The sequence below is a fragment of the Acinonyx jubatus genome, chromosome D3, assembly GCF_027475565.1.
Source record: "Acinonyx jubatus isolate Ajub_Pintada_27869175 chromosome D3, VMU_Ajub_asm_v1.0, whole genome shotgun sequence".
NCBI lineage: Eukaryota > Metazoa > Chordata > Mammalia > Carnivora > Felidae > Acinonyx > Acinonyx jubatus.
In genome coordinates this window covers 87,755,934-87,775,617 of record NC_069392.1, presented here as the reverse complement: position 1 = coordinate 87,775,617, position 19,684 = coordinate 87,755,934, and the positions used below count along the sequence as shown (strand labels likewise).

The 19,684-nt window shown below is 43.2% G+C and overlaps 1 protein-coding gene across 1 annotated transcript in view; it reads left to right on the top strand.

Annotated features, from left to right (window-relative positions):
• Positions 1-17,074, top strand: part of LOC106982250 (cytochrome b5) — a 37,543-nt gene extending 20,469 nt beyond the window's left edge. The window contains exons 2-5 of the mRNA XM_015080413.3: positions 8,112-8,240; positions 10,324-10,353; positions 14,926-14,960; positions 16,703-17,074. Coding sequence (XP_014935899.1) covers positions 8,112-8,240; positions 10,324-10,353; positions 14,926-14,960; positions 16,703-16,784 — 276 coding nt within the window. The 3' untranslated portion in view covers positions 16,785-17,074. The remainder of the gene's footprint in view (positions 1-8,111; positions 8,241-10,323; positions 10,354-14,925; positions 14,961-16,702) is intronic.
• Positions 17,075-19,684: the final 2,610 nt, after the last annotated feature.

Sequence of the window (19,684 nt, the reverse complement as noted above, 5' to 3'; positions counted from 1 at the left end):
TGCATTTTGATACTTATTTAACACTGTTTTCTGCCTTATTCCTCTCATTTTTGTATATATTTGTGAGTCCCTTATAAATCCTCAAATTCACAAGCATAATTACAACTGTATTTCTCATGTTAAATAGAATGTGACTGAAAGGACCGAGACCCTTAGTGATTGTAAAAGGACTAAAGCCAATAAACTAGTAATTTGTGTGAAATTAACATAAATCAATAAAGTAGTCTGTGTGAGCCTAGTCTTTATCGCATTGTCATTATACAGACAAGAACTTCAGTATCCTTACCCTGTGGTGCCCTGGGGCTGGTAAAACAAGTCAGACTTGATCCTACAACCTGCCAAAACCACAGAGAAGAGTTGTTGGGTCCTTGGTCATTATCAGCTTTTATCTTGGCCTCTCCTTCTTGGATGAATCAGTTGACAAAAGCTTTTTCTTCCAAAGCAGTTTGGTTTGTGCTGAGCCCTTGTTCTTGTCCAGAGGCTCTTGCCTGTGAGCCTTCTCACCTTGAGAGGAGGTGTACTACCACGCACATATATAATAAAAACATATCCTTCGCTGCAAATGAAACGCCTTTGCAGTTTTCACCCAGGTTGTCTTTATGTCTTGGAAAAGGTTTGTGTTGTCTGTAGCTACAGCGTCCAGTGTGGTAGTTACTGGGCATATGTGGCTATTTACACTTAAATAAATGAAATTTCCCTTCAGTTTCTCACCCCCATTTCAAGTGTTCAGTAGCCGTTTGTGAAATCTGGCAACAAAACCATTGCTTTATTATACTCCTCTTGATGTTCTCTTCACTTCCATCGCCATTATTAACCGGTGACTTTTTTTCAGAGCTACTTGTTATGAAGAAGGCTTTTATCACGTGACACAAATCACAGCCTTGAAAAGAAGTTGAGAATCACTGAGCTGCAGAATCACTGTGCTATGGATGCTGGGCAGTAGCTAAGTGCCTCATTTGCTCCTGACCCTCAAGGAGAGTGACTCAAGTCCATGGTTAGCAGTGTTGCATGTTTAGGACCTGGTGGATCATTCATGATTAGTCAGAACCATGAGGCTGTATCAATGGAGGCCAAGGGTTTTTTCTCTGTTATTTTATTTCTTTAACCTCAACTTAAGTGCATGATTCTTCAGGATCAAGTCACATTGATTTTTCTTGTACTTTTGGTGTCCCACACAATGTCTTGCTCAGAGTAGACAGTAAATATTTTGATCAAGGAAATTAGACAGCAATTAAATATGAACTGATATGGTTTCTGAATGGGAAGAGCTAGTATAGTTCAGGAAAAGGAGAGAGAATAGTTGAAATGAAAAGTTGTCATCAACCACATACTGGTTATATTAACGGTTCCAAAACTAGTGTGTCTGTGTGTAATGACCTGTGTTCATCTCCTCTAGTTATCCAACAATTACTTATAAATATTTCTTTGTGTCTGCCACGTGCCAGGCACTGGACAAGGGTTTGGGGCAGTAGGGGTGAGCAAGATCAATTAAAGTCTCTGTACTCGTTGAATCTTACGAGGAAATTGATAGAAATATAGATAGTAATAAATGGTGTGAAGGCAAAACAGGAGGCGGGTAGAGAACAGGGTGTGTGGGGGGGCTCTTTAGATAGGGAAATCCTGGAAGGATCTGAAGAGCCGACTTGAGTATGAATGAGGGTAGATGGAATCACATAGAAGTTGGGAGAGGAACATTCCAAGCAGAGGCAGTTGGGAGGGATCTGACATGGAGAACGAGTTTGGCAAGTCTGAGGACCTGCCCCAAGACTGGCTGGAACTGAGTGAGGGAGGACTCACTTCACCCTCACCCTCTCTGTAGGAAGATGGAAGGACTTGGGATATTTGCAAGTGTGGGCAGAATCCACTGCCTTCAGTGTGTCACTGAAGCGTGTCTGTTTTCTACTTCCCTCTTAACTCTCCTCACTTCTGCCATGACTAACCGCCCTGGACTATCTTAATCTTCTTCTAAAAGCCCTCATGGTGTGACAGTGTGAGAGAGCTGATTGTAGAAGGTGCAAAAGGAAGCAGACCAGTTAGGAGACCGTTGTAGATATCCACGCTTGGTGTTGGTGTGGTTGGATCCTGAGTCTGTTTTGAAGAGAGTCACCTGGATTTGCTGGTGGATTGGAGTGGGAACGAAAGAGGAATAAAGTTTGACTGTAGCAATTGGGTGCATGGTGGCACTGTTTCCTGAGAACGGAAATTCTGTAAAGCAGCGCATTGGTTTTTACGTTGTGTTTGGGACGTGCATCAGATGCTGAGTGCACGTGTGAGGTGGGGGCGACTGCAGGGGGGAGGACTCCGGAGCTCGGGAAGTCGGGTGTTATTCCACTGCACTCACTAGGGAACGGTGATTTTCTGGGTTGGAGACCAGATGAAATCACTGGGAGGGCTGGTACAGGTAGAGAGTGGGTGGGGACCACGGCCTTGAGCCCTGGAGTGCTCCCTCGTTGAGACTTGGAGATGAAGAGATTAGAAAGTAGTGGCCAGTGGGGGTGAAGCCAGGGGTCCTGCTGTCCCAGCAGCCACGAGAAGCCAGCATTTCATGAAGAGATCCACCGTGCCACGTTTGCTGAGGCCTTTTATGCCGTGAGCCGTAGAGAGTCCTGTAATTTCAGGCCCTGGTTGCCAGTGTTACTGTCGACGCCACGGAAGTTCACCTTGACTTCCTGGAAAGTGTCCTTGGGAGTCGGGTGGGACTCTGGCCGTTAATGTCTTCTGAATTATGGCTGTGCCAGTCTTTTATCTTTTCAAATCTATTTTCCTATAAATAACCCTTCAACTATGGATGCCAAGAGCAAAAGCTAGTTCCAGTTATTTTATGGGTATTCCCTGGTTGGTATCTGGGGTTTCATATGCCGTGAGAGCAATGTGTATGTGGATAACTTGTGTGGTGGAGATTTTGCAGAGGCAGACAAGGGGGTGACTGGCTCACCAGGCATGTGGACACGGTGAGTGCGCAGAGGCACTGATGGAACCAGCCTGCCCACCGAAGCTGGTCTGCCTCCAGGATTCCCGTTCCCGGTGGTTGGCATCAACGTCCATTCGTTCGATTTTGCAAGCCCCAAATCTGTGTCCTCGCGTTGCATCTTGTCTCTCATCCACCGTCGTCACTCCACCGAGACGTCCTTCCTCTCTCGCATTCTGTGTCTTCTACACCTGTTTGTGTCCCTGGCTGCTACCAGCCTTCCGTAGGCTGTCTCTCGCTAGATTACTGTATTGGCCTTGGCAAATTGCCTTCCTGAATCCTCTCCTGCCCTTCTACCTGTTGTTCACTCTGAAGACGAGGTTATATTTTTAAAACTATGGTTATGTTTTTTTTTAAAAAATTCTGCTTTTGTCACCTTCCCTTCTTAGATCTTCTCAATGGCTTCTCATCACTTGCAGGAGAAAGATCTAGAGCCCTGTGTGGCCTGCCCTCCCCGGAGCCAGCCTCTCCCTGCCGCAGAGCTCACTGTGTTCCCTCCCCCATGGGACACTTCACCCCTCTGTCTCTGCCCCTCCTTGACCCTGACTCCTGCTTTGTATCTTAGCTCAGCGGAGCCACTCCTGAGTCCCTGCTGTATTCTTCATGGCGGTGTGCTCTTTTGTTTCAGAACATTGATTTTCACCTGCAGTGGTACAGTTGCAGATTATTCCTGTGAGGTCCCTATTAGTTTATAAATTCCCCAGGCAGGAGCTGGGACCTTCTCTGCTCCCCATGTCTGGTGTCTGTCGCATAGAGACATTTGTTGTGTGTTTGTTGAGTGAATTGACTTTGGCACGTAATATTGCAAGTGGAGAAAGAAATCTTCGTCTGGAAAAATGGGAGACTTTATGTCAGAAGGACACAGCTACGGTGGAAATGGCTGACTTTTCCATAGCTGCACCCAGTTCTGTCCTTCCTGTGTCCTCCTTACTGTCACCCCTGGTGTTCCCTCCCATCGCTCTCTCTTTGGGCTGCTGACTGCCACCACATGGTGGGATGAGTGGGAGCCCCAGTGAGTGCTGCTTTCTGAGGACAGACTTTTGTTACAGAATTCACCAGTGCTTGGCTCAGTCTTCAGGAGAGCCTCACCTCTTTTGTTACCTCTAATCTTGCCTGTGTGTATGACTAGGTACTTCGGTCTTTTCCGTAAATCTTTCAGAAAATCTTCAGATAATTTTCATCACCTGTTAATTTTACTGTTTACCTCTTTTGAAGCCTTGCCTTTTCTTTGAGTCACTCTCCAGTTCTAGAAGCTGCCTAACAGATAGCAGTAAGTTTTCTCAGGGTTTCTGGGCAGAAACTATAGTTGTACACCATCCCTGGGAGTAACCAAGATGGCACCAATGCCAGTGTCCCCAGGTCTGTCTCTTAAGAATGCTGACAGTCTTAAAATGAGATGTGTGCAGTGAGATGTGTGTGTATTAAGACTGCAGCGTGGGGGCACCTGGGTGGCTCAGTCGGTTGAGCGTCCGACTTCGGCTCAGGTCATGATCTCACAGTCTGTGAGTTCGAGCCCCGTATCGGGCTCTGTGCTGATGGCTCAGAGCCTGGAGCCTGCTTCGGATTCTGTATCTCCCTCTCTCTCTGCCCCTCTCCCACTCATGTTCCGTTTCTCTCTGTCTCAGAAATAAATAAACATTAAAAAAAAATTAAAAAAAAAAAAGACTGCAGCGTGAATCTGCTCACGAGTGAAGAGAATGACACGGTGAATCACCAAGTTTCAAACCGTCGTGATTAGACTTGATTTACTTTACAAAGTGTGTGTCTCTGTGTCTCTTCCCCACATCATAAATATGTTTCAAGGAAAATATTTGATATTATAATCAGCCAGTCCTGTATCTTTTGCTGTCTTATCAAGACTTGAGTTATTTTGTTTAAAAAAAAATCAACTTTTGGGGCATCTGGGTGGCTCAGTCGGTTAAGCCTCTGACTTTGGCTCAGGTCATGATCCCATGGGTTTGTGGGTTTGAGCCCGGGGTCGGGCTCTGTGCTGACAGCTGGGAGTCTGGAGCCTGTTTCAGATTGTTTGTCTCCCTCTTCTCTCTCTCTCCCTCCCCTGCTTGTGCTCTGTTTCTCTCTCAAAAATAAACATTAAAAAAAATCAACTTTTAAACTTTTTTTAAGGTTTATTTATTTTGAGAGAGAGAGGGAGAGAGAGAGCAAGTAGGGGAGGGACAGAGAGAGGGAGACAGAATCCCAAGCAGACTTCATGCTTTCAGTGCAGAGCCTGATGTGGGGCTCGAACTCATGAACCCTGAGCTTACGACCTGAGCTGAAACCAAGAGGTGGATGCTTAACTGACTGAGTCACCCAGTCAGTTTTTTGTTTTGTTTTTGTTTACTGTTTAAAAAATCCTTAAGAGTAAGGTCAAAGGTATTTTAGTGTCAGTTTGTTGATGCTATAATTTTTCTTAAATAGTGGTCAGTGGAACCAGTGGAACTCAAGATGTTTTACTTTTTTTCCCCCCTGAAAAAACTACCTCACAGAGATGGTTTAGGCAGAGCTTAAATCATAGCTAGATGCACGCTTATGTACATGTAGAGACATACTCTCCTGTTTCCTTGCTTGGTCAGAAATTAAGTTGAGAACTTGCCCTTTTTTTTGGGTGAGGACTGTTGTGTTGCTCTAAGAGTTTGTGTGAGTGAGCCAGGGAGGGGTGAGGGTGCGAAGAGAGAGAGAGAGAGAGAGAGAGAGAGAGAGAGAGAATATCTTAAGCAGGCTCCAGTGCTCAGCGTGGAATCTGACGTGGGGCTCGATCCCACGACCTCGGCATCATGACCTGAGGTGAAATCAAGAGTCAGACGCTCAACCAGCTGAGCCACCCAGATGCCCCAGAATTCTCTATTTTAAAAACTTGTTTAGTTTTATGATGCTTTATTAAAGGCCAGTCTGTGTTTTTAATCTCATTTGCAAATTTCCTTTGAAGATAATAGTTTATAACTGGAAAGTAGTGGTTTGCTCTGGGAGATTTGTCTATATTCACATATCCTTAACAGGAACCAAAAGTTAAGGAACTCATGAGTTCGGCTGCCCACATGGAAAGAATATTATGTGAACTTACACAATTTGTGGGTGCTGAGTTAAATTAGTCATTTTATATCTCTCGTGTTTTGCTTCTGTACTCCTCAGTCCATGTCCAGTATTAAACAGATTGTTACAGAATCAACAGACCATGGTTTCCATTGCCACAGCCTTGGAGGTACATCAGGAAGCTTCAGATTGGCTCTCAGAGTGAGCCAGTCAGCTGCCTGTACCCTGGTGTGGCTTCTCATGTTTGTTTATTTTTTTTATTATTATTTTTTTTAACATTTATTTATTTTTGAGACAGAGAGAGACAGAGCATGAATGGGGGAGGGTCAGAGAGAGAGGGAGACACAGAATCTGAAACAGGCTCCAGGCTCTGAGCAGTCAGCACAGAGCCCGACGCGGGGCTCGAACTCACGGACTGCGAGATCATGACCTGAGCCGAAGTCGGACGCTTAACTGACTGAGCCACCCAGGCGCCCCTCATGTTTGTTTAAAGTGGACTTCTGATCTGTGCCCCCAGTAGAAGACATTTAAATAAGTTTGGAAATTCCTGCGGTATGTAGTATTACATAGCTGTTGGAAAAGTCATGTTGAGGAAAGATGCTTGATGACATTGGGAAAATATTTCATAAAAATGCTGGGTAATGCTCATTGGTTGTATGTTACATGCTAGGCACATATATCAACATGTTTAATCTTCAAAAACTATGAGATAAATACCATTATTTTCCTAAGTTTACATAGTAGTAGTAAGTAACCACTAGGCAATGCTCTTAGTACCATGTATTGTAATCTGCTTTTTACCTAACAAAACAGTATGCATAAGGTAATGATCACAGTTTTCTTGTAAAAATTATTCACACATATACTTATATGTATATCCAGCCCTATTGAGATGGCAAGACCATACGTGATTGGGTGATTTTTTCTATAATGTAGATGGATAACTTTTATAATAGGAGAGGAAAAGAAAACTGGTAGATTTCTATAGCAGTAGATATATTTAAACAAAGTAGGAGGAGAGATGGATTTGAAAACAGAGTAATTATCTACCCTTCTTTGTCATGTACCTCTATGTTTTCCATCACTGGGAGAAATTAAGAACAGAGTGCAGTCAGTTATGCAAAGGAGAGTTGTTTAGTTATTGGACACGTACTTATAGATGATTTGCTTAAGGGTGGGGTAAATTTGAACTAAGGTAATACTGAGGCTCAATTTAAGAAGACTTTTTTCCCGATGAAAGTATTTAGGATGCTAATAACCAAGCTCTTTCTTTTGACTTGAATGAGAACTCCTTTCCTTGCCTGAAGATCTCTGGACTTCATCTGTGTTTGTGCCTTGGCCGCTCTTGTCAGTCCCCTTGCTGCTTTGTGACCATCCTTTCTTTGTTTTACCATTTGAAGCACCTAACTAAGAGCACTGAAATGCTTCCGTTCCACAGAGATCTTCTTCCTGACCCCACGTAGACTGCTACTCTTTCTTTTTTGTCTCCGCAGTCCCCAAAAGTAATCTGTCCCTCTGGCAGCAGCTTGAGCAAGTCACTGGTGCACCTGCTTGCTTTCCTTTAACTTTCTCCTAGAAAGTTCTGCGAGAGGCAGGGGATGTGCTTGCCTGTCCAACAGGCTATCCTCTGCCTGTGCTTGGTGGGCAGACGGGGTGCTTTTTGAAGATGAATTATCACACAGTTAATCATCTAAGGAGTAGTAGCATAAGTCTACACTTAGACCGAAGAAATCAAAGGTCAGGATATAGGACTGAATTAAAATTAGGTTGGGTAAAGATTAAGAAGAACAATTTTGAGAGCTTTCTGGAAAAGCAAAGAAGACATTCCCAAAGGATTAAAAATATGTGTCTAATGTGTGTATTGCCATATGAATACCTGGGGAAATGGACATCTTGACTATTGGAGAAAGGTTTTTCTGTATTTCCAAGAAGGAAATTGAATACAAAAGAGTATACTGTTCTCACCCACATTATGGATGAGTTGTACTCACACATTGTCATCTATGACTTCTAAAGTAGCCTATTTGGTTAAATAAACTGACCACTTCCTTTTAACTTATTTGCTTGGAAAAAACGCATTTTTTTTTTTTTTTTTTTTATCTCCTTCAAACAGCATCCTGGTGGAGAAGAAGTGCTAAGGGAACAAGCTGGAGGGGATGCTACTGAAAACTTTGAGGATGTCGGGCACTCTACAGATGCTAGAGAATTGTCCAAAACGTACATCATTGGAGAGCTTCATCCGGTAAGTACCTTCTTGGGGGCCTTTCCTTTTCTTTAAGGTTGTGAGTTGACCTTGCTTAAAACGGTAGACTTGCGTACTATGAAATTGAAGGAGTAAAGCAAAAAACAGTTCCTCCTGATTTTAGAACACCATTCTTGTCGTAAATCAGCTGGAAATTTCTTTGTATTTCCCTGGCTTAGTTCTCACTGGCACTTGGAGTCAGGACTCTCTACCCCAAGGCCATGGCGCCTCTCAGACTATGAAGTGTCTCTCAGAGCAGCAGATTGATTGATTGATTGATTTACCTACCTACCTACCTACCTACCCACCCACCTACCTATCTACTATCTATCTATTTATTTATTTAACGTCTATTCGTTTTTGAGAGGCAGAGACAGAGCGTTAGTAGGTCAGGGGCAGAGAGTAAGGGAGACACAGAATCTGAAGCAGGCTCCAGCCTCCGAGCTGTCAGCACAGAGCCTGACGCGGGGCTCGAACTCACGAACTGTGAGATCATGACCTGAGCCGTAGTCGGATGCCCAACCGACTGAGCCACCCAGGCGCCCCTTGGAGCAGCAGATTTTAGAAAGTGGGGGTCATTGATCCACCATGGGTTTTTTTGTTTTAGTTTTTGTTTTTTTGAGTAAAATATTTTACTTAACAAACTCCCTTTACTTTCATTAGTCTGAGGATATTTTAATTCTAAAAAAAATAAAAAAAAATTTTAACCCACCTCTGTTAAATGAGTGCACTCTACCTTGTATAAAACCAACACGTTCTCCTCTTTTTTTCTCACTTTACCCCAGAACTTTGAGAATGTTACCTTTGGTGTCAGTCCATGGACTGACTTTGGCAAAATGTTGGCCTACTTCAGCTTTTATATAAACCTAGAGGGGTAATATGAGTTTAGGCCCTTCTGCGGCAGTTTCAAATGAGCATGTGAAACTCGGCTAATCTGAATGCGGCTGAACACTTGGGAAGAAGCAGTGTCATTCTCCAAGCAGGCAGCGGATCCTACACGCTGCGTTCAGCTGTTCTCACCTCTGGAGAGCACTGGGGTCTCTCAGCACGGTCCCCAGTCTGCTTCTCAGCTCATGCTGCCTCACCAGGAGCCATCCAGAGGGGGCTGAGGCGCTGTGAGAAGCAGGCTAACAAGAAGCAGCATGGGCGTGTGGCCCTAGCCCAAGCAGGCACTCTGAGAGACCCCTGACAGATGAAAACCCATATGAAAAGTTTTGTTGATTGACGTTTCTTACGACGATCAGGGATGAAGGAAAGCTTAAAGTAGGCTTTTTATGGAAAGCCTGAAGATCAGAAATGTGCTGTAGAGCAATTTCAGTTGAAGGGAGAGGTGGGGTTTTTTGTTTGCTTTTTGGTGGCAGGAGGTGGTGCCCTGAAAGTGTCCCTCACTTATCCGGGGAGTTTATTCATCCACCTGTTTTTATCATCTTCATCTTCACACTTCATCAAAGTGCGGTACTTTCCTGGTAACTGGAGAGGACTTCCCCTAAAATGTTTGATTCTTTCCTTTCCAAAACTTGTGGGTTTAGAGCAGGTGGGTTTTCAGGCTGTGACTACAGCATTTCTGCCTCACCTGCCTACTGGGCTCCTCTGTGGTCACCTTTAGATGCCCCTTAATTTGGACTCCCTCAACCAGAGGTTTAAGAAAATTACGGCCCTGCAACTGGGAGATTGCAGGAATTCACTAAGGATATCACACAGAATTACACACACACACACACACACACAGACTCATTTCCGAGGATAGAAGAGAAGAATCTAATTAGATCCCAGCTGCTCTCTGAATTGAAGATCAAAATCCAAGTCTAATATATATGCGCATCAACATAGAAACAGGATTATCATGGATGATATTCTAAACCTTGGAACTCTAGATTAAAAATTAATCACTTAATCAGTTGTTAATTTTAGCAGTCAACTCAGATGGATCAAACTATGTGAATAACAACCTAGGTAGATGAATGTAAATTGCTAATAATTACTGAAGAGTAAGGTTTTTTAAAACATCTCAGTAAAAGCGAGTGCTTTGGACATGGTGCTTTCGTAAACTTTCATTCCATGATGTGCTTTTTTTCCTTTGCAGGATGACAGATCAAAGATAATCAAACCTTCGGTAAGTGCATCATCTCAGCGTCTCAGGACCGTATGTGTCTCCACTGTATTTAATGTCTGTCAAACTGGAGGACAGAGGTCTTTTACATATTGGAGGCCAGCATAGGTCTCTCTAGGTTAGATGAATATGTAACGTGTTGGCTCAGGAAAATACTTCATGTGTGGATCAGCCATTGTGTTTCATTAGAACAGCTTATGTGTTCACTTCGTAAGACCCTCAATACGTAATTTTTTCCTCATGAATGTCAGTAGCTACCTCTTCAAGAGCTTCTTTTTATAAGTAGCACTGTGCTTCTAATCTGAAAGATTTGACACAAACCTGATTTTCAGAGAGCATAAAGTCTGATTGAGGACAGATCTTAGTACTTGAACCTTGCAGAACATACCCGTGTCGTCGTCATCTCTGTGTCCCCGGGGCACATAGTAGGTGTAAAATAAACATTGGTTGCATGGATTTAATGTTAGTCAAATTAAATAATAACTTTTGGGGGCATTTTTCCTTAGGAAAGGAAAACAGTTCTAGGGACACTAGTTTTACATCCTGGTTCACTAGCCCTTCTCTCTGAGCTGATGATCTCACACCTCTGAAGGTAAACCCATAGTAAGAACTGATGCCAACAACCAGAATCCCTGACAAGTACGAGCAGACAGGATGGTTGCTGGCCTGTAATTAAAGGATCTGGAGGAAAGTTTTGCTTAAGCCACAGAAACAAAGGATAGTTTTTCCATTTTGGTTTCTGCTCTTGCTTTTACTAGAGGACAACAGTGGGACTCCATGGGGCTTGTATGAAGAACCAGCTGCTGTTGACAAGACGTTGTCTTTAATCTATAGCAAAATCCAAGCAGTGAATCCAATAGAGCATGAAGGCCATGCTTACCTTTATACCCCCGGTAGTACAATAAAAGTCTTGCATCGTGCTGCTTCCTGCACAGCACCTTCATTTATATTCTCTTCTTTCCCTATTCCAAAGGCTTAAGTTCAATGTTGGTGATTCGAATACCTTGGGAAGATAAGAAATGGACTTCAGAATTTGAATTGCCTCTGTAACAGTTGCTGCCTCTGTAACAGTCCCTGCTGTTCATTCATACGACATTAGCAGCTTTTGGGGGGCTACTTTTGTTTGGGGCAGGTGAAATCCTGTGATGCATGTGGTTTTTGCTTTTTCTCCACAGTCTCTCAGGGAACAAATACATTTTTTTTTCCTGTTAGGTGTTCAGTATGTTAATAATTTCAGGGCAAATCATTCAGCTACAATAAAACAAAGGTTTGATGAGGCTCATTATATCAAGTTAGATTTAATGTAGATCCAGCCGTATCCCAAACCATGATGCCCAGAGACAGAAATTAGGGCTGAGGTGGTCAGTGGGTCCCCTACCGCGCTGCCGCATTTCTGGAAGACAGACTCTTTCCTCTCTGAGAACACACATGACATTGCTTCTATCAGCAGAAGTGGAGAAAGCGGCTGAGAACTTGCCATCTTCCTTAGAGGCCACAGGCAGATACAGTAAAGGAAAATTTGTGACCACATTTCTGGATTTTTCTTTCTGGGGCTTCTAGTTTGCCAGGCGAGAGTCCTTAGATATTTCTGTTGTTGTGTCTCTGTGTAACCATCTGTCTGTCTCTGCAGGCTGATCAATGTAAGCTGTGCTCTGACTTTTTTCAGCGTTGCCTGTTTAAAATATCTAGTTGAATTGTAAAATAAGATGCAACAAAGTTGACTGGTTTGAACCCGCCCAGAGGAAAACGTGGTGTTTAGTTGCCAAAGTAAGATATTGGTAGACAGAAATGACATGTTTCTGAACAAATTTGTACCTATCACATTTGCTTACACGGAGGATGTCAGGAGTGTCAATACCTTTTCTTGGTTGTGGTTTTCAAATCATTGCTGTTTAAATGAACTTATTTGGTTCTTGTGATGACCCTGTGGGATCCAGAGACCTTCCAGGGAGGGTGAGAACAGTGAAGCTCAGACCTTGTTCCGAGCGTTGGCCTTGTCTAAGGTCACACGCTGCAGAACCATGGCTAGCACCCATCTCCAGCTTGGCAGGTGCGGTTTCTTGAAGCTTCTTGTGTGGGCTCTGCACGGGAAAGGCATGGGTTAGGAAAGCCTTCCAGTTAGGGACTAGGCTAAGAAAGATGAATGTATAAATGAGAGGATTTTGATTTGCAAAGACCCGAGGCGCTTTGCATTATTTTATATAGAGCTTCTCTTGCACTGGTTGAATTATTGACCTTTCTATGTGAAGTTGAACTCCTCAAGGTCATGGAGTGAGCAGGTGGCAGAGCCTATAATAAAAGCCATAGTCTTTTCTGCCTGTTGGTCTTGATGTATTTGTTAGTTACACATAGAAACCCAGCTTAGGCCCCTCAGACCACTGGATCGACCAGACTGTTTCAGTTTCCTTTTTCAGCATGGTGGTAAGTGATAATTCAGACTTTTGCTGTAACTCCCAGGCACCTCTGGGTTAAGAGCCTAACAGAAAATAAACACTTGGAAATATATATAATCTCTTAAAGTACAGCTCTTTTTTTTTTTTTTTAATTTTTTTTTTTTTAACATTTATTTATTTTTGAGACAGAGAGAGAGAGCATGAGCAGGGGAGGGTCAGAGAAAGAGGGAGACACAGAATCTGAAACAGGCTCCAGGCTCTGAGCCGTCAGCACAGAGCCCGACACGGGGCTCGAACTCACGGACCGCGAGATCGTGACCTGAGCCGAAGTCGGCCGCTTAACCGACCAAGCCACCCAGGCGCCCCAAAGTACAGCTCTTTAGAGGATCAAACACCCTAAGAGTTTTTGTTTTAGCATGAGCGCTCAGGGTAGTGTTTGGAGAGTGAGGACAGGCCAGCCTAGTTTCCATAGGGTTGTCAGCATGTTTGGTAAAATGCGTGTACTTGGTATAAGCAAATAACAGATCTGTGTTCGCGTTCTGTTTTACTCTTCCGGGCTTAACTTTCTATTGTGACAATAATATTTTACCTTTAATGAACCGTTGCACTCTGGTTTTCACGACTCATTGTGTCTTCTAATCGCTGAATAATAATTTCGCATAGTCCACTGACTTCTGGTAATGCTTGTTAATTTTATTCATATATACAAAATTTGAAAAGCCTTGCCGTCGTTATGAATACTTTGTGTAGTCGCTAAGATTTAACATTGCTTAAAGAGATAATAGATGTGTGACGTTTCCTTTTTAAATGACTTATTTTTTTCCCTCCTATTGTGTCAGGAATCTTAAAGGCCATGTTTCCAGGTTTGTGGGTCTCCTAACTGTTTTGCTTGCCCTTCCCTAAAAGTTTTCTGCCTTTTCATGGGGTTTCTCTAATGCGCCCTGCTGTGTGTCGCTTTGCCTCACTGCAGACTGCTGATTGTTTTGCTACTGGCTTGTCTTGTGCTTTGGGAAACTGCGGAGATGAACTCTCTGAGGAAGCTGCCTTACTTACCTTCCTTTGAGGCACTAATACTTCTGCTGGTGTGAAATTTCAAAAGAATGCTTCTTAAGTTTTCAAGCCCAGAACAGTTTATTTTTTCTTAGGCCTTAGTTATTCAGCTGTTTGGGGAAGTATGTATTGTTCCAGAGCCAAAATTAGTTCACTTTCATGGTACCGACAAGAAGAACTTCTCTCAGAAAGTTCTGGAAGGTAAATTAGGCTGCAACTGTGAAAGACCCCAGCACACGCACAGGGCGTCCTTATTTTCAGAGGGCTCTTGGCTAGTGACGGTGTGAGAGACCAGTCCCTAAGGCCTCCGGTATCTTTTTAGAGCCGTCTTGTCAGAGTTGGAGTCCAGGAAAGGTGGTGGTCCACAGTGTTACAATTAATTAATTTAATTATTTTCTGAAGTTTACTTATTTATTTTGAGAGAGAGTGTGCACACACAAGTTGGGGAGGGGCAGAGAGAGAGGGAGAGACAGAAAATCCCAAGCAGGCTCTGTACTGTCAGTGCAGAGCCTGACTGGGGGCTTGATCTCATGACCCTGAGATCTTGACTTGAGCTGGAATCAAGCCAGACACTTAACTGCGCCAGCCAGGTGCCCCCAGAGTGTTGTAATTTAAATGACTGTTTTTACTTCTCTCTTTTTGCTTGACATGTCTTTTAATACAGTTTGGGTGACTTTACTTCATATAAAATTTGAATGAAATAACTAATGTTTTTTATTGAATGTTTCATCAGTGCTTTTAAAAAATTAAACTGCTCTTCCTGAAGGTAGTGGCGGGGTTATGTGTATGTGTACATGATAATCTGTTTTCAGTTTCTCCATTAAAGTATTCAGATGTGTACTGTGTACAGGGTATTTTCTATATAGGCTATTTTTAACATTTTCTTTCAAATTATCTAGGTTAGGTTTGTAAGTAATTTACATACAGATGAGTCTTAAAATTTTTTTCCTTCTGAAAAAATGGTGAAATTGGGCATTTTAGTGAAAAGTTTATGATGTTAATTTTCCCTTTCAATGTGTTTGGAAGAATGTACTGAGTAAAATACTGTGACCTACTTATAAAAGAAGTTCTTAGTCAATTGAATAAATGTTTAGATGTTCCCTTTACGTTTACTTTTTCTCTCGTGTTTCAGGAGACTCTCATTACTACTGTTGATTCTAATTCCAGGTACGTGATACGTGGTAGTTTTCTTTTAAAGTAATTGTGATCAGAAGGCTCATAGAGTCAGAGTCGGATTATGGGACCCTCCCCCATTTGAGGTGCAGGCGTCCACTCTGCCCCCCCCCCCCCCCCCCCCGTCAGTGGACATCCCAGGATTGTCCCCACTTGGCACCCCCATGACTCAGGACACTCTCTCCTCAGCTGTCAGCTCAGACTCGGGACCCTCTTCAGAACAACCCCGAATCTCACCCTCTGGCCATATCTACCCTATAGGACAGACTGAACAAATGGGTCTCCTTTTCTCCACGGTAGTCCTGTGGCCAGCACAATCTTTTACTCTCCAGGCAAACATCTCTTTCCTTTCTCATTCAGTATATGATCCGGTTTTAGCATTGTAGTGATTAGGTCTCTCTAGGCATGGTTCAGTGTTCTTCCAAGTGTAACATGAGTCCCTTGTTCTAGGGACTGGATTTCTGTGGTATAGTCCAACGTTGTATTGACATTTTTGGCAGTTCTAGCATATTGACTTGTGTAATTGGGACTATATGCATCTGTGTATCTGGTAGCTAGAGATATTTGGCCCCAAGCTCAAAGCCACACATTTATGCTTATTTATTCTTTCACCCTGTCAAATGTAACCGCCCCAGTCTCTGTCGGTGTTCTAGTACATTACCTGCCTTCAGGCAGTGGTTAGTACTCACTTCATCCTATGTTTCATGGGCAGGTCAGTTTCCTTCTAAATGAAAACTGAAAAGCCCACCAAGATGAAAATTGCATTTGTAACCCTTGTGCAGGTTAAATCTTGTTAATGAATTCCATCTTTGTATGCGTTGATGTGTGAAGTTTTACAGGGTAGAAAGTTTATGCCAGAAAATATATGTCTTCATAGGTGATTTTCTGGCTTAATTCACATTCTACAAGCTGTATATTTTGTTTTCTAAGTAATTAAAGGTTCATATCTAAATTGAAGATCATCCTAGCTTTGTCCCTGATTTGATCTGTCATCTGCCATTTATAGTAGATCAGAAGTTCTTTGCACCAGGACTGAAACAGTGTGTAAGTTAGGGAGTTTTCTGGGTTTACACCTGTGGACCACAGATGAAGTCGTTTGGGCATGCTCTTTCTTCCCGCGATAAATCTATTGTGCATTTGTACAGATTAGATTTTCAGAACAGAGTCGGAGAATGTAAAGTTGTGGTGGACATAGCAACCTTAATCATCCTGTGGTTCAAAGTCCTTAACTTCACAGTCGAGGAGAGGTGCTGTTCTCCCGGTTATAGACCTGTTGATGCCTCTGCCAAAATGAGAAACTTGATTTTCTGGTTCTCGGTTTAGTACTATTTTAAATTCTTAGTGTATGTGAGTAGAATAAAACCTGTAAGGAATATTTGCTTTTATGAACTTGTGATCCGTAACTCAGAGTTCGTGTCCTTAGATAAGTCACTGGTTATCGGTAGCATCTATTGGGGGAGTGAGTGGTTCATAGCTCTTTGTATAAGTTTATAGAAATAGATTTAAGTGGAACAGGGGTGGGGCCGTTCATTTTCTTATAAAGCCGAGCAGGTGCTGGTATATTAGGGCATGTGATGTGCTCATGTCACTTTTAACGAGTTAGTTGGCTTTTCATCCAGGTACGTTAGAGACGTAATAAACACATGCCACAGTGGTTTTCATGGTAATCAGAAGAGCAGAGGTTTTGAGTCCTGTGTATCGAGCACCATACAAGCATCATTGCCATTTCTTTCCAGCTGGTGGACCAACTGGGTGATCCCTGCCATCTCAGCACTGGTGGTAGCCCTGATGTATCATCTCTACACAAAGGAAGATTAAACACACTCTCAGAAGTCAATGAAAGAAAAGACTGCTTTGGACCAGGGAGAAAGACGCCAATGTTAACTGCTTCAGCTGACAGAAACCTTCACCTGAGATATAATTTTAGTATACCTGTTTCTCTTTTCTCTTACCCTAGAACCAAACCAAAAGGAACTCTTCTGTTCTTTCTACTCTTGAACTCTTAGAATGTGCCTTTTTGTTCATCAACTTTTTTTTGATGTTCCATCACTACATAATTTACTTATTGTAGGCACGATCGTTTAAAAATATATCTGGCTTTTAAAATACACCACCACGTTTGTCTGTCTATTTGGTACATAATTGTCTTTAACGTTTAGAATCTGATTATTCAGCAGAGTCATTTAATGCACTGGTCATTCAGACCCAAGTTGTCCCTATGGTGTGAGGAAGGGAATGTCCTTGGCTCTCTCCTTGTGCTCCTCCTTATCTCACTGAACAACCAGTTCTGCCTCTTCCAGCAGAGTTTCCCTTTCGCGGGAATTAGGAAGGTCTAAAAAATGAAAGATTTCTTTCTTCCTTTAATTTTTTTAATGTTTATTTTTGAGAGAGAGAGAGAGAGAGAGAGGAGAGAGTGCAAGCGGGGGAGGGGCAGACAGAGGGAGACATAGAATTCAAAGCAGGCTCTAACCTCTGAGCGCTCAGCATAGAGCCCCATGCGGGGCTTGAACTCAGGGACTGTGAGATCGTGACCTGAGCTGAAGCCAGACGCCTAACTGAGCGACTGAACCACCCAGGCACTCCCAAAATGTAAGATTTCTAATTATTCTACTTGAAACAGATGATAAAGAGAAGGTAGCCTATAGGACCTATAAAAAAGAGACCATCTCGTCTTTGATTAAAAGAAAGAAATCTGTGAACTATAAAGAATAAAACCTGTGAACCATGAGAGGACATTTTAGCCCTCCCTTCTCACAGACTGAAAATATTCCGAAGAGGTTCACAGTCATATAGGTTCTAAAGTTTAAAAAAACTACTCATTCAGAGGCCAAAAATGTTAATGTGCTCACGTAAGAAAATGTTCATTCCCTCCTTTGCAAAAACGAAATTTGAAAGAGATATGGGACATTTGGAACCTGAGTTTTGAAGAAAGTTAGCTGGTGCTGATGAGCCATGAGGAATTCTGGTATGGCTCTGTTCATTTTCTCATTGGAGTTCCAGGAGATTAATTCTGTCGTCTTTGTTTATTATCCTCGGCCCCATGCTATTTTTCTTCCGAATGTGGAAACTGAAAGGACGAATTAGATTCTAAGTGCTTTGTAGTTATGTGTGACTGCAAGTTTCCATTGGCATGCTGGTCAACTGAAAAGCAATGGAGTTCTTCAGAAATAAACACATTGGAAAGGACTTTGTAAATTACAGAGTATTATTTAAATAGAGGCAACAGGCCCCAAGTTGTGCTAAGCCCACATCACCAAACAAAGGCTTAATACCTAAATGGATTGCAGTTTCAGCCTCTCCCAGGAGTAGAATCTTAAGCTGGGCAGTCTGGAATTACCTGGCCAGCACTAATGAGATAATCCGAGATGGATCCCTCTTCCCCGCTGCGGTCCCCTCAAAGGAAGATGGCTCTGCTAAAATAACTTCCCTGTCCCACCTCTTTCTGCCCGTAACTCTAACGTTTTCTGTAGCTCCTGGGCACTTCTTTCTGTGTGCCAGGTGGGGCACCACCCCATTCGTGAATTGTTGAATAAAACTAATAAGATCTTTAAATTTTATTGAGATGAATTTTGGCTTTTAACAGATTTGGTGGCAAGGATGGGATCTGAAGGAAGCCTCTCACGGCTTTGGGGGCGAGAAACACAGGCAGGGTACCCACAAACCCTCTGTCTTTCTAGCCCTTTCGGAGGGCCGTGGGTAAGTGCCTCTTGGTTCTGAGCTCTGCTCTCTCTGTGTCAAGCTCCTGACCTTGTTGGCTCTCTAAGCTGTCGTTTGCTTCCGGTCCCTGATTCCATGTTGAGAAGTGTTGGGAGTCGGGACTGCAGTTCCCCGTCTGGTCAGAATCCTTACCCTTGCTTGAATCTCGGATTCCATGTTGGCGGTGGTTCATTCCAGAGTTCTCCATTTGTTTGGGGTCTGCTGGCTTGGTCCTGTCCCCAGTCCCATTGCTGGCAGTTGCCAACTGGAGTCAAACTAGGTGTGGCTTAAGCTGGCCTGGAACCAGTGTGTTTTGTGTAGGTAAAGGCAATGGAAATCTGGGAAGCCAAAAGCTGCGTAATTGACTTGCATGCGTTGAGCACTTAAAAACTGTTAGAATGCTTGCCACCTAATTTATCCATAAGTTGGTCACAGAACAGGTTACACTGATGCTAGATCACCTGCCAACCTCAAGAAAGTCTCCGTGTGGTGAGGTCCAAACATCACACGATCCCCAGCCCAGCCACACGTCCCCTTAGGTGTTAGTTCGGCTCCAAAAGACCCAAAGCCTTAGCTCAGAGAGTTGAACATACCACCTTTCGGCACAACTACTTATCTGGTGTCTAAGAACTGTGGTCCCAGAAGCTGTAGATATTTACAATGACCAAGTCTTACTAAAAACAACCTAGAATTACAATGGCCATTATGAGAAACATTCCTGTTAGACAAGATTTTGAAAGCAAGGGCTCCCAAACCAAACAAACAGAATGGGTCACCCCAGGTTGCAGGAGATCCTCCTCAGATGCCTTAAACTCCTGAGGCGCCGGGGTAGGTCAGTTAAGTGTCCAACTTTGGCTCACGTCATGATCGCATGGTTCGTGAGTTCAAGCCCCGCGTCGGGTTCTGTGCTGACAGCTCAGAGCCTGGAGCCTGCTTCGGATTCGGTGTCCCTCCCCCTCTCTCTGCCCCTCCCCTGCTTGTGCTCGCTCTCTCTCTCTCTCTCTCGAAAATAAACATGAAAA